Raw genomic sequence first — 24,321 nt, forward strand, 5'->3', positions numbered from 1 at the left:
AAAAAACAGAGCTTTAGCTCTAAGCACTATCTAATAGGGCATTCACTTAGGCTGCCCTGTCCCCAAAACCCTCAATGTCACCAACTACAATACAGGTCCAGACTTCACTGTGTGCATATATAACTGATAGTGACCTCGTTTCTTTACTCTAGGAAGAAGGAAGGGCAACAAAACTGTCATTATAGAGGGAGAAGCTGCTTTTCCTTCAGTCTTGTGTAGTTAACACTACTCTCAGGGAATGATGAAGCAAATTTATTTGTTTGAACAATTATTCATTTGCCAATGCGTAATTATTGAGTTAGAGTCAGGAGAGGGTTACAGATTCATGAACAGGCTGTTTAAACTCTGTCCCTGCTTCTCCAATTGAAACTGTAAATAATAGAGCGTATAGTGTCTCTTTAACTGACTGGCCTTTTTCTCAGCTTTGTTTTAAAGATGCTTACTTTTACAAATGATTTACTTGCCCTTTTTTCATTGCTTAGTACTATTCTCTTATACGGCTCTGCCACAGTTCATGTATTTGTGTGCTGATGCAGGTCACAATTATGTATATATATATATATATATTCACATGTATATTATATTTTTATAAAGTGGTCAATGATTATAGTCTGCTATACTTTAAGGTCAAAAACTAGATTAAAACAATTTTTACTTAGTTGGTTTTGTTTGTTTCCAGTAAGGGGATCTGAGCATACATTTTTACATACCTCACACATGCTTAGAGGGTACCCTACCACTGAGCTACATCACCAGTCTCCTTTTAAAATACTGTTTTAGTCAGATTCTTACTAAGCTACCCAGGCAGGACTTGTCCTTATGACCCTACTACCTCAGCCCACTAGGTTAAGTGAGGTCACAATGCCCACACCACCAAGACTGGCTGAGCAAACCCATTTGCATTCATAAAGCTATCCATAAGAAAACAAAATACATTCTCACTGTAAACACAACAACCACTCCTCTAGACCTGCCTCAGTAAGAAGTGGAGACATGAGAGGCCAACTTCAACTGAAGGGACCATGCGTGTGTCACTCAACCCAGCAAAGCTCTCAGGTGTTCCATAGGTGACAGGAGTTCATCACTTAAAATTCCGAATGTGAGAAAGGAGAAGCCAGCTGCTGCTACCTGGTTTTCCTCATTGGAGGCACAGACTCCAACCCTCGGAATAGTCTTAGGGTTATCATGACTGTCTGTAGAAAGGATGGAATTGCCTTTAGATGTGCAGACTGACATGTGGTCTATGGACAACGGCTGAGAGGCTTACTCCACTGATCCTTCTGTAAATAGTCATCTTCCATTTTAGACTTGTGGTTACAGCCCAACCAACTGATTTTTAATTCCCTTTCCTACCTAATGTAGGAACTTAAAAGAGGCATTTGTTTCTGAGCCTTGGATTTTCCAAATGAAAATATAAAGAGTGTGGATTGAATGGTCTTTAAGGTTCTTCACAACTTGGAGCTAGTGAGATGGCTCAGCAGGGGTATTCCACTCCAAGCATGAGGTCCTGAATTAACTCGCTAGTACCCATGATAGAAATACAATAGATATGACTTCTCTAAGCACACGATAGCACACACATACACACATATACATACAGATTAAATAAATAAATGTAAAATCAAAAGCTTCACAATTTAAAATTCCTGACAAAAGGTATTAGCTGCAACATGGTTCACTCAAACTTGATATGGTCCCAATTTTAATGTAATCCTCAGGTTAAGTCACTATTATTGAATATATACTAAATTTGTATATGGCAAATTGGAATACTTAATTTAAAAGAGCACTAAGATATCTCCTTATATATTCTAGGTATGCATACTATCAGTCCCTCAACATAAAGGCACATTTAATACTAGTGAGGGAACTAAATACTCAAATATTTAAATTCAAGGTAGTTTACCTAGCTCCAGATTCATCGATATCATTTCTGTGTGTGGATAATCTGAGTTAAGTATAGTAAATGTGAAGGGGGAACTTAATCATTTGTTTAAAAAGGTGAGTTTTAGAAAAATGCCCTCACTTTCCTAGCTTCAAAAGGGAAAAATATACATGCAATGTCATTTTAAGAAAATCATTCTACTCAACAAATAACCAGAAAATAGAATAAACATTAGCAAGCCTACTTCCCCCCAAAAAATGTTTAAAACATTTTTATATGCTAATAAAAGTTAGGATGCAGCTCAAAGAGACAGCATGTGCTTAGCATGGGACACGTGTTGGGTTCCCTCCCCACACTTGCAGCAGCAGCAGCAGCAGCAGCAGCAGCAGCAGCAGCAGCAGCAGCCTAGAAGATGTCTGTCTCCACACTCGCTTACATGTGCATGCATGCACATACACCATTCGGGTTCATCTATTTTCCTCCTCTAAGATGGATAAAATGTACTTCGAGGACATTTTAAAAGTTCTTAGTACATCTATTTCCTTCTTCCAAAACCGTCTCATCACAATTTCAATTCACCATTTACTACTGCCTATATACTTCAAAATGGAATTACTAAAGAAAAAAGAAAAAAGCAATTACTAAAGTGAAGTAAGGTGAAAACTTTACGATCCAAAGGAGCTTAGGTTCTTCCACTCTGATACTCTACTGTGGTGAAAACTACATTGCTGTCCAATACAGCTGCGTGTGTGGACTGTTTCTGAGGTTTTAGTATCCTGTAAGACAGTAATCCAATCATCTTATGACTGATGTGTTCTCAGAGTCTGGGCAACAGTGCCTCAGAGCTCCACATTCTTACAGTCAAAAGCCGTTGCTAGAACACTGGTTCACCCACCAGCCAAGTGTCTGATAGACAGGCTTTGGACTCAAAAAGCCTTTACTGGATGCTAGTCTTAAATACAGGAATTTACTTTTGACTGTGAACCACTCCTTATTCTACTTGTACATTTTGTAGAAATGGGAAAGTCATGCTTCAAAGGCAAGAACCCAGGAGACAGAAAGGAGAATCAAGTGAAGACAGAAAAGGCCCCAGTGAGTTCAGCAAACAACAATGATTCCAGTCTTTGATTATTCAATGTAATAACACTCATGTATCTGGTTTGCAGAAGACAAACTTAGGTGCCTGAACACAGATACAAAGACTTCTTAAAAAAGTATTTCACTACAAACAAGGAATCATTTTATTTACCCTAGAAACACAACAGCTACCTCTAAATGAAGGAGGCTTCTTCAAAATCTAATTCCCTTACTGCTGTAATATAAACATCTTCAGCCTTCTGTAATGAAGGGACATGGAACTAAAAATACAGCATGCGAGTTCAAGAATTCTACATTTGGGTCCACACGGAATTTTTGCCACAGAGCCTTTGTGCTTTAGAGCACAAGGCTATTATACTTGGTATATTTTGGTTCTTGTTACAAAACCAAAAGTGTGAAGGTGGGAATGGCTTGGCACAGTCTGAGAATGGAGAATGTAACAGCAGCCCACAGGGAAGTAAAGAAGCTGAACCATGTCACCAGGGAAGACAGCCTTGAGGGAGAAACAGGCTGAAACTGTTTTACGCCACATTTGGGAGGATATGACAAATAAGGCTGGATTTATTCCTGAAAGCTGTGGCATAACTCACAGATTTATAATGAAGCAGCTGGCAGAGTAGCCTGTGTTGGCCCCTAAGGGAATGTGGGAAACAAACCAGGAGTTGGGAAGGGTTTCACTTCAGAGTTGAGAAGCTTTCAGAGTTCCAAGTCCTGCTGACATTTCTAGCTCAGAAAGTAAAACCTTTCTCAGTCACCTTCTCAACTGAGACTAGCCTGAAAGCCTTTTTTTTTTTTCAACAGCCAAAAAAATACATTTCAGAGATTTCATGTCTGATATCCAAATTTAAAGTACTGATTTCATTTATTTTATTCAAACCATCTCTCTCTACATAATTAGTACAAAACTCAAATGTCCAACATACAGTTTATCAAACAATAGCAGAGAGGTAAGATAAAACAGTAGGAAGAAACCAAACAGAACAAAAGAAAATTATTGATATACCTATTACCTTTGAGGCCTTTAACTTTATTTATTTTGTACAAATATATGTGTCTACATATATGTGCATGAACTCTCAGGTACCTGATGCAGGGACTAGATCTAGTCCTCTGCAAGGCCAGCAAGTGCTCTTTACCATTAAGCCATCTCTCTAGCCCCAGGAAGTTCTCATAACCACTACCCCATCCTTCCAGCCACCTAGTTTTAGTTTAGTTTTGTTGTTGCTATTAGGATTTATTTTATGTAGATGGATTTTGTCTGCATGTACATTAGCATACCAGAAGAGGGCACTGGATGATGTAAGCCTACAGTTATAGAGAGTTATGAGCCTCCATGTGGGTGCTGGGAATTGAAGTCAGGACTTCTGGACGAGCAGCCAATGCTCTTTACTGATGAGCCATCTCTCCAACCCCTCTAGTTTTAGTTTTAATGTAATTGGAGAAGGAATCTTGCTGTACTGTACAGCCTGGTTTCTGATGCACAAGTTGAAGCCAGTCACTCAATTTCCATAAAGCACAGTGAGCAGATTTCTATAGTGCAGTGGTTCTAAACCTTTTTAATGCTATGAGCATTTAATATAGTTCCTCCTGATGTGCTGACCCCAACCATAAGAATATTTTTGTTGCTACTTCATAACTGTAATTTTGTCATTGCCATGAATCACAATGAAAATATTGTTGGAGATACAAGTTTGCTGAAGAGGTCTCAACCCACAGGTTGAGAACCACTACTCTAGAGGATAGTTTCAAGAATAAAATACAGTGAGGATGTGTGTAAATCATCGGTCAAGATCATAGTCTAGAATATGGCAAGTATTCATTCAGTACATTTTAAGCTGTTTTTTTCTTTTTCCTTAGAACGTCTTTCCTGCCATTTGTAGTGTTTTCTTCTCGTGGTATTCAAGTGTTTTATTTTGTTCTTAATAATTAGTTTTCAAAATTAGCTGCAGTTCCAAGCAATGACTTATGCTCAGTGAAACAGCCGTTAATAATGATGGATCAATACAGCATTTACAATAACCACAACTCAAAGTTTGGCTTGTCATCTTTCTCTTGACTTGATAAGACAGTAGGCAAGTCTCCTTTGATGCTGAGTAAGAACAAGAAGCCCTATTTCCCAGTGAGCCTTGGAGTCACAATAGAAAAGACTCATGCTGAGTGCACTGTGCTACAACACTGCAGAGGTTGAATGGACTGTGTTTTTTATTACCACATTTTCACAGTGGGCTTATCAAAGCACAATTGCATCATAAGTCAGAGCATCTGAATAAGAGGTTTGTTCTCATTAAAGGGGGTGTAATCAGTGGTCAAAACAAAAATACCAATGGAGAAGAGATGGAGCTGAAATTATGACAAAACAAAACAAACAAACAAAAGCAGCAGAAAGTACAGTACTCCTAAGTCAAGTGTTATCAAGAATTACAAAACGATCTCTGAACAAAACCAGATGAAAGGACTGTGGGTAAAATGGAAAATAGAAACTCCCTTGGTCCAAGAAATAAATGAAAAGTCAGCTCAAGAAGCCATAGTCATAAGTGATGACAGCTAAAACCAAAGATCTGCCCAAAGAAGCACTCAGGAGATTCCCCCACTGACTCTGGCACAAAGTGCTGAGGACAGCAGAGACTACCTACCAAGGAGACACATCCTCCTACCCATTTCAAAGAAAGGAAGGCTGGGGAAATGCAGCCAGGGGCTGAATTGGGCACAAAGACAAGGAATAAAGGGGGTGTGGGAAAGAAGACTGAACTGTGATCCACAAACCAGAAACGAAGATTTTCTGTGGGTACCTTGGAAGAAATGCTCTAAGAAGTGCCTTGCGACTAACTGGGCAAGAAAATGGGGGTGGGAGGTAGGGTAGTAACTAAGAAACAGCTGCTGAACTCAGGACAAGTGAATGAATGAGCCTGACTTGCAACTGCACAGACAATCCTAAAGTGGACAGAAAGAGAGCCAGAACCCTGGTAAAATGAACATTTCCAGCTGAAATGGTACACAATAGCACAGACATGACCACATAAGACCTCAGACACTGAAACCCAACTGGTAGAAAAATGGCCATCCAATCCATACAGAATAATGGCTGGACATTTCCTCAAAGCTTCAGTCCACACTGAAGGCTGGGAAAACCCAAGGAAAAGCTGAGACCAGCTGACAGCTGAATAGAAACTCAACCTACAAGGTAACTGGTTCAAACACCAGGATAGTGCATGCCAGCAAATCTGGTTTAACAGGTTTGAACTGGAGCCACAACAGCTCTCCCCTTCCCCCACCAGTTCAGTTTGCTGAATGAATCACAGTGAGAGGATGCTGACTGATGCTGTAATCTCTTAAAAAAAAAAAATCTATTTTACATTTTACCGTCTTTTAAATAAAAAAATCACACTTGCATAAATTCTCTTAATTATTTTGCTTCTTTATATATTGGTTAATTAGGTTTTATGACTATTCTGTAAGATTCTGGACCTCTTATGGAATCCTCTATTTATTCTACACACAACCCATTTACTTTTAAATTCCTATCTTATTTCCATTCTCTTCCCTATTCTGTCCTCTTCTTAGCTCCAACTCTCCATAGCTTTACTAATGTTGAAACTCTGTTAATGCGAACACCAACCACTCCAGCTTTACCCATCCACTTGCCACCTCATTTCTTTCTCAGCTGATACTAATCTTTAGCTATACTTAGACATCCATTCCTAATCTCATCAACCAGTTACCTGAGTTCACACTGTACTTCACCCCAACAATTACTGGACTTAAAGGGTTGATGTCGTAACTGACTATTATGATCTTTGCATACTGGGCCTATCTAGCTATAGTTGCTGCTTCTGCAATTAATAGTCTACAGTGGATTTTACCAAATGTCATTTCTAAAAGATTGTGAACTGGGAGTTTAGCTACTGAACTAAAATCCCAATTGGTCCGTGGGTACAGAACAACTCAATCCTTTACAATCTAATATGACACTTCAAATATCTCAACTGAAAGAAGAAAGCTAACATAAAAAACAAAGCAAAATAAAAACAAAACAAAAAAACCCTTCACTCAGTGAGATGTCCAAGTTCCAGTACAGAAATGTAAGAAGTATGAGAAAGTGGAAACAGTATCACCTCTATGAAATAGATTGCAGTGGGAGTGACTTAGATGAAAGCCCATATAGAAAATTAAAATGATTAGTCCTAAGAAGATTCAGTAAATACAAAGGGAACACAAAGCCTTCAATGATTCAAAGAGAACACAAATCTGAATGAATAGCGAAGTCAGTTCAGGGCATGAAGAGGAAACTCAATAGAAATGCTGAAGAAAACAGAACTAATAAAAGTTTGAAAAATAAAAATAAAATCTAAAATTTTGTAAACAAGGATAAATGAAAATGAATCTTCACATTAGACCTCAAATTTTACAAAAATAACTCAATAATATGTACATACACACACACACATATCAAAAACTGCCTTGAAAGCAAGTGTAACTCCAGTGTTTTCCAATTATATTAAACATCTCTCCTTGGAGAGAAGAAGCCCTGCAGTGTTATCATTATTGAGCTGCAAATAAGCCCTTTGCTTGCAGAAATAAAATGATCTGCTCCACAGAATTTTACTAGCTGGGGTAGAAACGAGGGTGGGGAAGGTGAAATCATTGCCCTTTGCAGACAGAAAACTTTCTAGTTGGAACACAGATAGGTCTGACTCATCAAGAGCATATGGCCATTTAAGATCCGTAACTATAAACAGTAGGGTCCAGGCCTGGGTGGTCTGTGTTATGTCCAACAATATATAAATTGGCTTATCCTCAAAGTAAATATTTCCATTTTATTATTCTGAGTCATGAAAATATTCAGTCTGTTAAAAAACAGAAACATTTTCAATCCAATCTTTTATCAAAAGGTCCACATTTTCAATTCACAGTTGAGAACTCTTCTACATATTAAATTCATGAAAAGATAAATGACTTTGCTGACATCTTACAGAACATCTAAATAAACAGAGAAGGTACCCAATGGGAAATAAACTGAGTATTATATTATTTTCTGCACACTGGCTAATAGCAAGCCTACGGGATGAGAAGAAATGAGAAATCCCATGGGCGTCACTTTTTCTCTCCGAGGATTTGGAACATGATAGAAGCCATCTAACACTACTTGTAGTTTGATTATGCCTCTCACTTTCTTTAAATACTATGTCACTATGTAATGGCTGCTGATGGTTAAATGTGTCTGAGAGAATATTTATCTATTTTATCAAAGATACCAATTATTTTCTGGAGGTCTTAAGACTCCTATTAAAATTTGCTTTTTGTTTTGTTTTGTTTTCTTTGTTTTTTGTTTGTTTGTTTGTTTTCGAGACAGGGTTTTTCTGTATAAGCCCTGGCTGTCCTGGAACTCACTCTGTAGACCAGGCTGGCCTTGAACTTAGAAATCCACCTGCCTCTGCCTCCCAAGTGCTGGGATTAAAGGAGTGAGCCACCACGCCTGGCTTAAAATTTGCTTTTCTAACAGACTCAGTGCAAAAGGGGAGGGGAAGAGGATTAAGTCCTCTGAGTGACACATGAGAAAATGGCTCTCAAAGCATCTGGCTTATTTACATTGAATGAAATAAAGTGCAGAATTCTTCATGGATAACAGGAGTTTGGTCGGACTCAAGAATTTCTCCATACCTGCTTAATAAATTTAGCCAACAATATTTTCAAGTATTTTAACAGATATACCACCAGAGTATGTGATGCTAAAAGCATCATGGACAGTTGTGTAGGAAGAAAAGTCTTGGCTCCTGGTTAAGATTTCTCACTACTGGTTTATAAAATGAGGATTAAATATTATTTGTTCTGCTCTAATTTCTTCCTTCCAGAAGAACTGACCTCAGTGTAAAATCCTTTCTCGACAGAAAGTAAATGAACTATTGGGAAATATTTTAGCTGCCTGGCTGTCTCCCAGGAAGTACATATGGACACAGATGCTTGCTCACACCCTAGGTATCCAGTTCTAATCAGTAGTTGATGATGCCAAAAATATTTTTTCTATACAAGTAAATTATGCTTTTTATTCCATAATATCTAGGTGACAGGAATTTTAATCATACACATTAAATAATCCTGCAGTTTTGTTAATTCAAGAATTCTAACAAACTTGACCATCTTACAACTGTATGCTTATTTTACTAGAGCAGACTTGACAGTGAATATTTATATTGTTAGTTTTATAGAAGATAATACTTAGTTTGACTTGAAATCTATACATTGTACAAGAACTGAATATACTTATTTAATATATTTTATTATAAATAAAATCCAATGCTAGAAGTAAATAAATGTTTTAAAGAAAATAACATTTATAAGGAAAAAAGCATTTATGCTGATTAAAAGTATTCTAATTGTTATATGAAAAATGAGGACATATTAGTACTTTCCTTTCTTCAGCATTTAAGACATTATTAGCAGAAATCAGGAGCACATAACACAGAGCACTTCTCATGTGTGGTAAAATTTACAATTTTAAAAGTTCTAATCTAAACACAAGTGACTGCTTTATGAAGCAAGCAGCTCATTTCCTACTGTGAATAAACATGTTCCCTTTATAAATGTCTCAAAAGAAGGTTTTAAATAGTTATGTCATCCATACTTCTGTTTATTGTGCATAATACTGATGTTTAATGTGGCATTAAAATAACATATTAGCAATGGTAATTTGTTATTGAGACAAGGTCTCATACTGTAGCCCAGGCAAGCCTTCAACTCACTGTTAGCTCAAATTAACCCTGACTTCATGGTGTTCTTTCCACCTCAGCCTCTTGGATTCCAGAATTACAGGAATGTACTTACATACAACCAGAATCTTGTATTTTTCCAGGTATGCTAATCAAAGCAGACTTAATTATTTTGGAACCTTAAGTTTTGATGTCAGATGGTCTCATACATAGTATAATTAATATCTTATCATGTTTATGTATGTGCATGTCTGTACTTGTGAGTGTGCTAGTGCATCAAGAAGTCAACCCTCAGGTGCTGTCAACCCTGTGTTTTAGAAGTGGGGTCTCCCATCAGTCTAGTACTCACCCCTGAGGCCCCACTTTTTTACCCTGATGGGTGTTTAATACACCATCTGTGTCTCAACTGTGCGTTTCAAAGTGTAAAAATTTCATCATTTAGAGAGAATTCAATAGTGCATCTGAACTGTTTTTACCTAGATTACAAATAAAATTACATGATTTCTTTAATCTCTGCTGCAACTTAAGCTAATTGCTGCCTCTAATCTCAGGTGGCAACAATGGAGCACTGTAGACAAGGAAGCACCATGTCTTCAAATGCAATACTATAGAGAAATGGGACTCATTTAAAAATACATTTTGTCAGTGACTGGATTATCAGATTAACATGTGGCAGACAACATATTGACTGAATTGTTACAGGCTAAGATTTATTTATAGGAATCACTCGTGGAATAGAGTACTTCTGTGATATTAAACATGCAGAGTTTATGTATACAAATATGAACATGCTGATCATGCTGAACAGCAAAAGAGAAAACTGAATTTGATCCACCACCTACTGAAAGCCTTGTGTGGGTGGCAATCAACATAATCAGCAAAATGGAGACTATGGTCATGTTATAAATTAAGGCAGGCTACAAGAGATTAAATAACTCAAGGCTATACAAAGAGTAGACTGAGTTTCAAAAACTATTTAAATTAAATAACAATTACAATAATTATAATTTATCTTTATTAAGTGATTACTACTCAGTAGGCAAATGGACATTCAACTCTAGCTATAACTATAGGCTCTATGAATAAATTCCTTTAAACACACTGAAGAGATGAGACAGTGGTAAGGTAAGTAACTTGCCCAAGACCCACAAGTAAGTTTTATTCAAATCCAGACAACGGGCTCAAATTTCTGCCTTGCTTGTCACATACAGGAGACAATGCTACTGAGAGCCTTGCATTTTGCCTACAAGGAGTTAGGGGCTGGAGAGAATACTCAACAGTGGTTGAGAAGCAATGCTGGCTACTCTTGCAGGGACCTAAATTCAATTCCCAGCACCTACATCAGAAGACTCAAAACTGCCTGTAACTACAGTTCCCTGAGAGCTAACACTCTCTTTGGGCCTTTGCAAACACCCATATGTGTATTCTACGATGCAGAGATTTACAGAAACATAAATTAAAATAAAGGGATTTTTTAAAATAAGAGAATAGATTTAAACTGAAGTACAGGGCCATAACTGTTTGTGTGTTCGCTGCTGTTGTTACAAAGGAATCGGAGAGGAGAGGGCAGATGCAGGCAGACTGCAGAGAGGGAGGAAGTACAACATGGTCAGTGCAGCTGAGCACTGACAGTCGAGACAGACAGAACATGGAGCTATTCAGTTACCTGCATTTCCAGTTTGCTGGGTGGTATTTCTGTTGCCTGACAGAGATCTGGAGGAAAGCAAAGAGCTGCAGGAATGGCTAGAAATACTGAACTAGAGATGCTAAGTCCAACTGGCGAGACTTCAGCCTAAGAAGCAGTAAAATAACCATGTCACCAGTTAAATGTGGTTTTCAAAGTTTGGAGACCAGCATGACCTTAACAGACTAGGCATCATTAATATATGGATGATAATCAAAAGCTCAGAAATGTGTATAATTTATCAAAAGATAATATAAGCACTGAGTAACGCTAAGGTACAAAAACAGAGTATCACAAACATACATGCACAAAGGATGATTCAAGAAACAAGTCAATGGAGAGGAGGAAGGAATAGAGAGAGAAGAGAGTCAAGACTGAATCATCTTAGAAAAACTAAGGGTAAGTTTCATAAGCGAAGGGGGTGAAGTGCCCTAGGTAGTTGAAGGGCCTTCTAAGAAAGGATCAGTAAACACCTACTAGAGGAAGGCTGTTTCTGATGGCATCAGAGAGAGAAATTCCGGAGGCTCAAGGGGTGGAGATCACATTGCAGTGACATGTAGGAACGGGCAAAAGGCAAACATGGACAAGTAATTTGAAAAATCCGGATGTTAAGAGAAGGAAAAACAAAAAGGTAGTGTCTGGAAGGAAGACAGCATATTTTCCCCAGCACGTAGCTAAGCCTCCCTTTCTTGTCAACATACTTACACCTCCAACCACTGTTTCCTGATGCTGCAATTCTGTCTATGTGTCATCTTCAGGACCAGCCTCCTGACCTCTGATAAATTCAGCATTATGAGTATGCTGAAATGACCTTTAAAGGCTTCTTAAATACCACTTATAAATGAAGCATCTGCCATACTCCCTACTTGAGACATTTGCAGTGTGATGATGATCAGATTTATTATAGTATGATCATGCTACTGTTTCATGATACCATATATCACATGCCATATAATTTATGTACAGATGGTATTATTCCCTTCAGTTACCAAAGGACATGCTAAAAAACATTTCCCAAGTAAAGTCAATGTTGTGTGATTAGTGCCATTAAAAAATGTGAGCAAAGAGAGGAAAAACAAGAAGTTACAGAAAGGAACATAACCCAACTGAGAAAAAAAGCAGGTCTTTCAAGCTCCTACCAGATGACCCATGGAAATATGGGCCCGGGTACATTTGTCTCACTGTGCTGGAGCATTTGTCTCTCACCATTGCTTTCCCAGGGAGATACTAGTATAGGCAATGAGGAGATCCTAAACCCCTTCTTAGTTAGAGTAGGCTTGATGTCAGAGAGAAGGGATGCTTCTTACATGCCCAAATGGAATCTCTAAGCCAGTTGCCTCTAGCTTTGTGCAGTATATGCATACAATAAGAATATGCTGACATATTCCATATACTTTATGTGATTGGTAGAACACTGGAAAGTACTTGTTTTGTTAGCTAACTGAACAATGATGACAATAGCTTCTGAGGTTGGAAAGAACAAAATTCAAATCTATGCTTTCTTTCTAGTTGTGCAGTCTTTGGCACATTACACAAATTCTCAATTACACAATTTCCTCACCTGTAAGACAGTACAATTCAGTACCTACTCTTTTTAAGTTGTGGTAAGGTTTATTCCAGGAATATTTATAAAGCAGCTAGTACAGAGCCTTGTAAACAATAAGCACTCAATACATACTAGGTAGCTGATATAACTTTTTGTTATCAAATTATCCCATTCAAAGGCCTTCTCTGCCACAAAGAAGGCAGTCTCACTGACTTTCCAGGAGAGACAGACTGACACTGTGTCATTTACATCACAATGGACATACAGGCTCTTTACACAGAAAGGCCCCACTAGCTGTAATTCCTCTAAAGATGTAATAACTGAAGCTAGAATCTGCTCCTAGATTCCCTGAATTCATCCCTTGCTTAACTGTTTCAAAAGAAAGTTACAACTTCTTTCACTTCAGTTACATATTCAGAAATCAAGCTTTGGGTACCATTTTGTAGCAATGGTGTCACAAACACAAGAGCAGTACAGACAGGTCCTAATTAGGGTAAACTAGCACTTGCCAACTCACCTTACTGATGGGATATGCCACGTCCCTCTCACAGAGGAGACTGATAAGGGAAGAGGAAGTAGAGAGAGAAGGTGCTGAGGAGAAATGCTGAATTCAAACAAAAGGTTCAACAGCCAGAATCAGAGAGCACAGCATCAGAGCTGCAGACTCAGAAGTGACGATAAGAAACAACAGTTAACCAAAAGGCTTGCTCGCGGAAAAGGATTCTTTTACCTAAAACAGAACTTTATTTGGGTAGATGTGAAGAGAATGGTAGCTATGTAATTCTTTACTGAACAAGAAAAACTAAGTTAGTCCTAGGCACAATGGAAGTAGAAATCTACCAGAGAAAGGACTCACAGGAGGATGGTAGCAGCCTGTGTTTCAGAGACACAGTAAATTTCTAGTCCATCTTTCATGACAACAGCTGTTAGAAAACTTCCAGTTTCTTATGGGAAAGTTTCATATTTCAACTACTATTTGTTAGTACTATGACCAATTTGATATGGGAAATAACAATGTAAAGCTCTATTCTCCACGGTGACCCATCTTTTGAAAGTACTAGTCCATGGCTTTGAAAAATAGCACGCCATCACGCTTAATAAAGCTGTCTGCAGGTCTACCCAATTACTTTTCAAGCAACAAACAAACAAACAAACAAACAAAAGCCAGTATGTCTGCAAAGCTAATAAACAGAATATTTAACAAAAACTAACCTACCACAGATTTTGGAAGATTAAATTTGAACGGCAACTGACTATATTAGTGAGCTTAAAGCTAGATCCACAGTATAAAAATGAAACAGCCAGAATTCTTAAATGGCACATCTAGTTTTTAAAAATGAATTATTTCATGAGTGTACACTTGTGGAGGCCACAGGACAACTTTTGGTCATCAGTTCTCTCCTGTCCCAAGTATGTGCAAGAACTGAATTCAAGACAACAGACTTCATGGCAAATTCCTTCACCTCCTGGGCCACCTCAATGGATCCATAGCAATTATCAATGAACCCTCAGTAAACACATGCATATATTTTATAATGCAATCAGTTCCTGATAAAAACTGGAAGTGATCATAAATGTATGCCAACAGTTTTTTTCTGAAAACATATTATGAATAATAGATAAGGCAATAGTAACAAATTTAATTCAGCTCTAGAATGTTCTCACTCAAAATGGTCACACTCAAAATGACATGGTGGTCAGTGAATGTTAAATGTTACAATGCACCACTGGCCATTTCCCTTTTGTTTATGAACAAAGACAGATGTTTTCTCTCAACACGTTGTAAAGAAGCTTACTAACAATAATTGAATTTTGCCATTCAAAGGAAATTTTTAATATATGAGGAACAAACAAAATTCGGGATGGCACTGTGCTTCCAGTCTGAGGGCACGAGCTTCTGTGAACCATCACAGAAATCAAAAGTCAGTTCAATTGCTTTCTGCCACCTGAGTATTAATATCAGTCTTTTGTGGTATGGGACTGAGTCCGGGATCGTCAAAGACTGCATACATGCTTGTCACAGCAGAAGCACATGGGGCAGCTGAGACCAGAGCTCCTAAATGTCCCTAGACAGCAAAATTGAAAGCTGTATTCTCCTCCTTTTATTCTGCATTTTCAGAAGACAGAAATATGGTAACAGTTGCCATTTAATCATCAAGATGTGATCATTACCAAGAGGTACTGGGATGGACAAATATAAAATTCGGAGGAGACTCACTTTTCCTGTCTTCTAGGGAGGGCCAGGCAGAGAGTGTTGAAAGTTAAAAACATCTTCCATGCTACTAGCTCATCTCACAAACAAACACCTCCCTGGTTCAGTGACTCAACCACATCCTAGAAACAAAGCCTGCACCTGAAAATGATCAAGGTGGTAAACTGGAGAGATGGCTTGGCAAGTAAAGGTGCCTGTCTCAAAACTCAACAACCTGAACCTAATACCCAGAACCCACATGGTGAGGAAAAGAATCAACTTCCGTAAACTGTCCTCAGATCTACACGTGCATGTGCGTGCGCGCGTGTACACACATACACAAAATTATAAAATTATTATGGTAAAAAAATATTCATTTTGTTGTGAATTTCAGCTGAATTTGGGTTCAGTTCAAAAATATACACCAAGTTACATAATCTATAGAGAATTTGAAAAAAGCATCTTCAAACATGTATATTTCACATGAAGTTTTACAAATATTTAAGAAAAAATTGAAACATTTCTATTTTGCTATGCTATGCTATGCTATAGTGTCCTATTAAATGATTAGAGAATGTGGCACAATGAGGCTGATGTTAGGATAACGTCTTCCTGTGCTTTCCCATTCATTTCAAATCTGGTAGATGGCGAGTAGCTCAACAGTCCTACAGTGGCATCTTCCCCAGATAACCACAAGACAGCAAACTCACTGCTGTTCAAACAGAATCAGAATCAGCACAAATTGAAGATAACCAACAGTATGGGTTCATGTTTCCCAGGACTGATTTGTATAGGTATAGAGAAGAGGAAAATATTTAATTATATTATAATCTCAAGAAATAAGAAAAATTATTTTAAATAATTAATGAAATACATAAATCCTCATTTTTATTCTGGAGAACCACATGACCACTCCACCTTACCATGATCTGTCACATGCTCCCATTCTAAATCTCTTTCTGTACTGCTGCAAGGAACAATGAAATTATCAACTTAGAGAAAATTCTAGCCTGTAAGAAGAACTTATAGGGGTTGGGGATTTAGCTCAGTGGTAGAGCGCTTGCCTAGCAAGCGCAAGGCCCTGGGTTCGGTCCTCAGCTCTGGAAAAAAAAAAAAAAAAAAAGACAAAAGAAGAACTTATAATCTCTAAAGCTAATACCAATTTTAGGTGGGTTTTATATATTTTTAAGTGATTCTTTAATAAACAAAACCTAATTGATATTTAAATGACCTTCATGTAAGTATAAAACAAGTGAAAAATGAGAATATGCCCTGAGAATGACGGAAACAGCTTCTTGTATGTACCTGGCCAGAACTCAACAAGTGGCAGAAAAAAATAAGGAATGAATACTCACACACACACACACACACACACACACACACACACACACAATGTGTGTTGTCATATGGAAATAAGATTTTCAACTTGTGTACTGTAGTACAATTCTAAGTAACTTGTGGATTAAGTGCTGTGCCCAGTCCAAGCTTTACAGGCTCCATGCTTAAGCAAACTGCTGACCTCGCAGCTGCCTCCACAGGGGCAGATAGGAAGAATTTCCAGCTAGTATTCACAACTTGTGACCAAGTTATGTTGCTCTGTGACACTATGTTTAATTAGAGAAACTGCACCATTCACTTGCTTTTAAAAAGTGGCAACACTTCATCCAGACACCTGATGATGAGAAACCCATGTTTAATTATCGTTCCTAATTTTGTTTTTCTATAGGATTAAGCACTAGATATTTGATTGTGGTTTTAGTTGATTCTTTCATGTTTCAAATTTTAAAAAAAAATCCCATACAACTATAAAAACATCTTGATTCTAAATCTGATATAGCGATTCACTCCTGAAATCCTCACAAACAGGAGCCTGACTTGGGAGGATGGTTGCAATTTTGAGGCCTGTATAAGCTATTCAGGGTACTCCAGGCCAACTGAGACTACAGTCTGGTGAGTTTTTTGTTTTCAAATACTTAAACTGCTTTACCCACACTAATATACACTTGAATATAACCAATGTGTGGAAGATAAAACACTTTCTATCAGTTCTTACCTCTCACTCCTACTTAGCCTGCACTGACAGCCCCAGACCACATCCCTCACGTCAAACACTAAGCAGTGGAACAGAACAGACAGGACATCAGGAATGCCTAGTGAGACATTTGAAGAACACCCTTTCAAAGCATCTTCAAAACATGCTTCGTCCTCCTTTGTGCTTGAATTTCCACTGGGATGCACAGCAGGTAGTATCAATAAAATCCAGATGTGTTCACTAGTCAGGCAGCTAGCAAAAAAGACTGAACAAAACTATAACTGCCAACTATTACTTTCCCCAGCCCAGACATCTAAAGTGTTCCAGGATTCCATTTTAACATAAGCCTGTGGAAAATCCTATGGAAAATCACAATCACCATGTACGAGATAAAGTATGTGAAGAACCATTTAAAAATCTACTAAGAGGCCTGTGAAGGTGAAGTACTTCATTTGGCATTTAAGAAAGCAGAGTTTTGAATATCAAACTCAGTGTGCCGGTTTTTAAGTACCTTCACACATCAGAGACAAGGATTTCATCAGAAAAAATTATGAAATTACTCCCTCAAATTCATTTTAAAGAAAAAGAAAAATCACACCAGTACATTTTATCTTTATTGAAATGGGTCTCAGTTTCCTCTTTCCAAGTTATACATCAGGATAAAAACATAAGATGATTTACTGGCACATAAAAATGTTCCTTTATCCTCTTGCCAAAAGACATTAACCATTAAAAGTAGACCTGAGGACAATATCATTTTATATTTAATTATCCAATTTTGTGCAATTAGCTTTAAAATACTGACAATAAATTGAATAAATATGTCCATAAATACCTGCTTATATTAAAATGCCATCAGACTTGCTAAATGCCATGTAAAATAACTATTCCTTGCAAACACAAACCAGGGTACAGAAAAGCCCAGAACACTGTTCTGTTTGGTTGTAGTACTTTCTAAAGGGCTGTATTTTTACCACTCAGCAATCCCCTTGCTGAGCTATTCAAACAGACTTCTGCCAAGAACACTACGAATTCAGTGACAGAACTTCTTTGGGAAGAAAAATAGCCCCCTTTTCCTCAGAAAATTGAAAGTGTTTATCTTGGCTCCTAAATCCTGTATTGAGACTTCTGGAAAGTATTTTAAACTGTTGTTTTTACCTCAGACATTTGTAACTGAAGCAGGAACGGTTCTTTAGCTCTGCACCAAAACACACATGTATAGAGTTGATTTTCTGTCTGCACCAAAAATACTAGGCTAATGGCAGCAGTTTTCAAAATATAATTTCCTATAACCAGGCATCAAACTGGATATTTATCTGTGTATTCAATATGCACTATGCTTTTAAACCACAGACTTCTTATGACTAAGAAATGCTAACCATTAAGCAAACTTGTTACGCTGAACAGTCACTTTGGGAAGGGTTGTTTCCTTTTATGACCTGTTAAGGTTTTTCACAAGGTGGAAATTTACTTTACATGGCACTTTACTGGGATACATGGCGACAAAGGTAGGTTTTTCTAACTTTGCAACATTTTGAAAATTGATTTTCCTGATAGGTATGGTATATCATCAGACGAGCCAGGACACAAAGTTATAACAGCAGACAATGATTTGGTTTTTTTACAGTGGTATTCTAATAATATCACTGACGCAAATAGGGAGTCTGGGGAAACTGATGAAATGCAATGTTCATGGTTTCTAATTCAGCTTACCAAATTAGACTTATTACAGCACAAGAACCAGTGTGCTACAAAGTACAATAGCAGGGCACATACAGAGTGACTCCTAAGTGGGGTGTGTGAATCTGTGTAGAGGACTGCCCTGGCACGCACGGGCTCTGGGTTCAATCAAAGCAAAGAATCCAAAGGAAAAAAAGAAAGAAAAACTTGGAGAGAGAGAGGACACATGTCCTCAATACCACAAAGCTCCAATGTCTTCTATCACTACTACCTACTATAAAATCCTCTACATCTTTATCAGCTCTTTAAAGATGAAGTCCTTCCGGCCACACAGCTTTATTACTTTGTCTATATCTGATACCCTTCGTGGCAACAGCATCATCATAATTTTCTGTTCTCACAGAATGGTTTTGAAAAAGTCAAACTAAATTAAAATTATCATGCTGTGCTTTATTAAGCATGTTAGGATGTTCTGGTAATAAATCCATACTTTACATTATTTGTATGTTTAATTTACTTGAAACTACATCTTACTATACAAGTCTACCACTACCTGTATCAACTAAGGACAAATGTTAAGGCTTCGACATTCTTGCTATGACTAAACACCAAGAAGTCAAAAAAATTATTTAAAGGAGTATCATATGAGGGCTATAAATACGAACTAATTAGTATGGCTGAAAGTGAAGATTATGAAGGAGTAGAGGTGGGAGAGACTTGGGAGAAAGAAAGAAGAGGGAGGGAGAAAAGGGGGGCAGGATCAAGTATAAGAGAAGACAGGGATGATATACAGAGGTCAGGAATTTGAACAGAGGTGTGTAGCAACAGGGGATGGGGAACTGGGAGTAGCCACCAGCAAGTCCCAAATGCAAGGAAAGCAAGAGCCTCCCAGGACCCAAAAGTGATGAGATTAGCTGAAATGCCCAACAAAGGGGAGGAAGAACCTGTAGAGACCATACCCAGAGGTTAGGCAAGGCCCCCAAGTGCTAGGATTAAAGGCACTTGCCACCTCTGCCTGGCTTCATCTCCAAATTCTCAACCCAGAAGGGCTCCTGACCAAAGGAAATACAGGGACAAAGTGTGGAGCAGAGACTGAAGGAAAAGCTATCCAGAGACTGTCTGACCTGGGGATCCATCCCACACACAGACACCAAACCCAGACACTATTGCTGATGGGAAAAAGTGCTTGCTTACAGGAGCCTGTTATCACTGTCTCCTGAGAGCCTGACAAATAGAGGCAGGTGCTTGCAGTCAACCATTGGACTTACCACTGAGTCCCCAATGGAGGCGTCAGAGGCAGAACTGAAGGAGCTGAAGGTGTTTGCCACCCCACAGGAAGAACAACAGTATCAATCAATCAGACCTGTCAGAGCTCCCAGAAACTAAACCACCAACCAAAGAGTATACATGAAGGGACCCATGGCTCCAGCTGCATATGTAGCAGAGGATGGCATTGTCTGGCATCAATAGGAGAGGCCCTTGTCCTGTGAAGACTCAATTTCCCAGTGTAGGAGAATGCCAGGGTGGTGAGGTGAGAGTGGGCAGGTGGGTGGGAGGGGGAGCATCCTCATAGAAGCAGGGGCAAGGGGATGGTAAAGGGAGTTCCAAAGGGGAACCCAGGTAAGGGGATAACATTTGAAATGTAATATATGAAATAACCAAATTAAAAAAAAAGGGGGAATTACAACAGAAAATAATCATTTTCAATACTGCTCTGGTCATAGGAAGGTGACAGACACCCTTTGTATTCATACTTGAGTCAAACTAACATTCCTCTAAAAAACCTTTCTCCTCTTTCTGTTTTGTTTACTAACAAAGATGTCAGGGTTAGGTGAGCAAGAATCCAAACCATATATTGGAGATAATGACTTGGGGGAGGGCATACCTCAGTTGAAAGGAATTAGATACTATTTGACACTGAAATAAATTGATGAACAGAGCATACCTGAAAAAGAACATGTACATGGCCGCTGTGATGCAGAACAAAAGGACCTGCAACGAGGAAGAAACGGATTATTTGCAAGGGTACTACTGACTGACATCATCACTTCTGACTGACAAAGCAAATTATCCACTATTAAGTCTCAGGCTCTGTGCAATGCAATGACACAGAAGCTCCCATGACAAAGTACATCAACATACCAGATTATGTATCTCTCAAATATACTGCATTAAGGTAGTAACAGACTTATAAGTATATGTAATTTATACATATACCACATGTATATAGTATATCTTCAGTATCTATGAAAGTGATTTTAAAAACAATCCAGTCAACTAGCCCACAGATACATGAATCCATAAATGATCAAATATCTTATATAAAATAGCACACTATCTGCATATGAATTACATACATCCTCTCACATTTTATATCATCTCCAGATTGCTTAGAGTAGGCAGTAAAACACATAAATTCAATCTATATAGATGTTAGACTATATTTTTGAAGGAATAAAAAGAAAAGGACTATATATGTTCAGTAGAGTTTACCAAATTTTATTAATATTTTAGACAGCAGTTGGTTCAATTCATGGATATGGGACCTACTGATACCCAAGGCCAACTATACACACAAAGCTACTAACAAACATATACCCAGAGGACTCCTACCAACTAGATGAGTGGGAACAGGGTGCAACAATGAACACCTGTACAACTTGTCTATAAGAACCTAGACCCTCAAACTCTGGATCAGATCATTAGATGTACATCTTGTGTGGATGATGAAAAATATTTTATATTAGAAATTATAGTTTGGAGTTGAAGAGAACTTCAGCGTAAATACACACACACACACACACACACACACCATACACACAAACTAAGGTCCTAAAGTCAAGTGGTGGCAGATACTTTTTGCAGTAAATAAATGCTGATTCTCAAGAGATTACTACTCCATGGTAGCATAATAAAGGCAGGGAATATATTCATCACACTTAAGGAGGGATTTATGGTGTTCTCTCATTATTTGGTCCCAGGGGGTCTCCTTTTATTTCATTAGTGTTTCATTTTTTCACTCCTCCTGATCATTATATATGAAGTGTATTGCTTATAGGCAACATGTGTGCGTTTCTTGCCTTGTTATTTTTTGCACATGGGCTCTCACTGTGTACTGTATAGACTTGGCTAGCCTGGAACTCATTCTAAACTCATTTTGACCTCAGAGATCTACCTGTCTTTGTATCCAACATGCAAACTTGAATTAAAGTTGGATTAAAGGCATGGGATATCACACTCAGCATTTTTTTGTAAAGATCTATCTCTTAATTTGAATATCTAGACTATTTATATATTTGATGTACCTACTAGTATATTTAGATTAAAAATATCTTTGATTTCAATATTGCCACTTCTATTTTCTTGTTTACCTTTTTCCAATTACCTAAATTAATGGTGCTACATCCTCTTACTGGTTGCCTCTACTGGCATTTTTTGTAGTATCTTTGAATTTCTAACCCACATTCCCACCACCCTGCACCAATTTATTACAGAAAATTCACAGGGCACATTCCCATCCCGTTCTCACCAGCTGTCTTCATGTCACTGCTGTCACCAAACCCCAGCTGTGCACCAAATTCAACACCGCATCTTAATCGCTTTTCCTAGAAACTGTGTCTGAAATGTTTCCACTATTTGGAAGACTATTCTTGCTAGGTATATAGAAGGCTAGCTTGGTGGGTCCTGTTTTTCCATTGTGGACTGTGATGTGCTTTCTAGCGACCCTCTATCCCCAACAACTTGTTTGGACTGGGGCTCCATTAAGTATCTTGAATATTTAAGTTTGATGTCTCAATCACACTTGAAACTTTTCATTCATTATTTGAACAAATGGGTGTTGTTGCTGTTGTTGTTTTCCAGTTCTGCTGTCTTTTCCATCAGAAAATCTAATTGCATAATACTAGGCTATCTGAAATTCACACAGAATTCATGGATGTCATCTTTATTCTGAAAAAAAAAAGTCCATTTTTCTCTTTTTCTCTATATGTTTCATTTTGGACTGTTTTTCAAATTGTTTTACATTGACAGTCATTAACATTTTTCCACAATGTATAACTTACAATTATCTTAACAGTAAACCTTTCGTCTCAAGAAGTGTAACTTGGGTTTATCCTATCTGCTATGTCTCTAACATTTTTAAGACTATGGGATTTAGTTATAACAACCCTTTTCAATGTCCTTCAATGTAGATTGCTGTCTGTAAGCAGGTAAGGGCAGGTGAAAGGTAAGGCTAGAGTCTGTGATTGGGCAGTGGGAAAAAAAGGCGGTCTGAAGAGTTTTAGAGACTAGTACAGAGAGACAGAGAGAGAGGAGGAGACAAGATGAACCCTATAGGAGAGGAAGAGGAACCAAACCCATGCAGTCCTGGAACCCATAAGTATTGGGGATTTCTTAGATAGATGGTTAAACTAATAAGTAGGGTGCATTTTCCCCATCTAGGTGTGCAGCTTGTGTTTATATCAACTGAGTTTTGAGTTCATGTGTGGGCATTTTGTGGATTGAGAATTTACTGATATAAGTCTGGCTGACATATTACAAGCCTCTAGAGCTTTGATTTTACCAGTTTACAGGGATTTGTGACAGCTAAACACAGGGGATGGATGGCTGGGAATATGAGCAGGATCCACAGCAAGAGAAACAGTTATGCAGCCGCCACATGGGGACCATGGAGACCCTGGTGGCAGGAAAACCACGATACTAGAACATAGCAGGCGCTAGTGTGAGTGCCTGTTTTGCTTTGTTTTGTTTTAATAGTTCACGCAACACTTGTTGCTAAATGGCTCTCAGTTCTGGCCTGGTATGAATGGATTATCTATTGTGAGTCAAAAAGTCCTGCTTCTCACTGCTCAGTAGCAATTCCTTACTTGATGCCTGGCATTCTGAGCTTCACTTTGATGGGTCCCGGGTATTTCTGAATTGTAACAAATCTTAACCTTTGTTCTGTCTGGTACACAAAGAAATTACTTGGGAACAGTTTAATCTTTTCAGAACTTTTTAAAAAGATATTTTAGGACAGAGTGCATAGTGCCTGCTGTGGAGCCAATTCTGCCATTACTGAATGCTTTAGCCAGTACCACAACATACTCTAAGACTTTTCTATAACGTGTGCAAATAGGAAGTGAAACTATTCTCACAACTGCCTGACTACACAGGACACAATTAAGAACAGCTAATCTTTTAGGTTGCACCTTCTGCGACTTGAGGATTTCCTCCTGTCATGACCTAATCCATAATGAGCTGAGGACTTTCCACCCCAGCCTTCTGTTCTGTGAACATTATCCAGTGTGCTCTGCCTACATGATCAGTTTATTTCCTCATTCACAGAGTCCTCATCTAGTGACTCCTCCTTGACTCATGACTGAGAATCATCTCAATATATTAAGCTAGGGTAACAAAACAATGCAGTCCATTTGTTTCTCTCTCATGGCACCCCTGCTCTTTGATGCCTAATACCATTGGTTTATGTATTCTGTCTATACTTGCAGCTGTTCTGTTGTTTA

General features: G+C 38.2%; 1 protein-coding gene and 1 long non-coding RNA gene across 4 annotated transcripts in view; one reads left to right on the forward strand and one right to left on the reverse strand.

Annotated features, from left to right (window-relative positions):
- The window catches only part of Tmem135 (transmembrane protein 135), a 254,888-nt gene that overhangs the window by 32,480 nt on the left and 198,087 nt on the right, over positions 1-24,321 (reverse strand). For all 3 annotated transcript variants that reach the window (XM_031387279.1, XM_031387278.1, XM_031387277.1), the window contains one exon: positions 20,766-20,812. In XM_031387279.1, the coding sequence (XP_031243139.1) occupies positions 20,766-20,812 (47 nt within the window). The remainder of the gene's footprint in view (positions 1-20,765; positions 20,813-24,321) is intronic.
- The window catches only part of LOC116102543, an 86,451-nt gene that overhangs the window by 844 nt on the left and 61,286 nt on the right, over positions 1-24,321 (forward strand). The gene's annotated exons all lie outside the window — the stretch shown is intronic.

The sequence above is a fragment of the Mastomys coucha genome, unplaced genomic scaffold, assembly GCF_008632895.1.
Source record: "Mastomys coucha isolate ucsf_1 unplaced genomic scaffold, UCSF_Mcou_1 pScaffold21, whole genome shotgun sequence".
In the NCBI taxonomy this organism is placed as follows: Eukaryota; Metazoa; Chordata; class Mammalia; order Rodentia; family Muridae; genus Mastomys; species Mastomys coucha.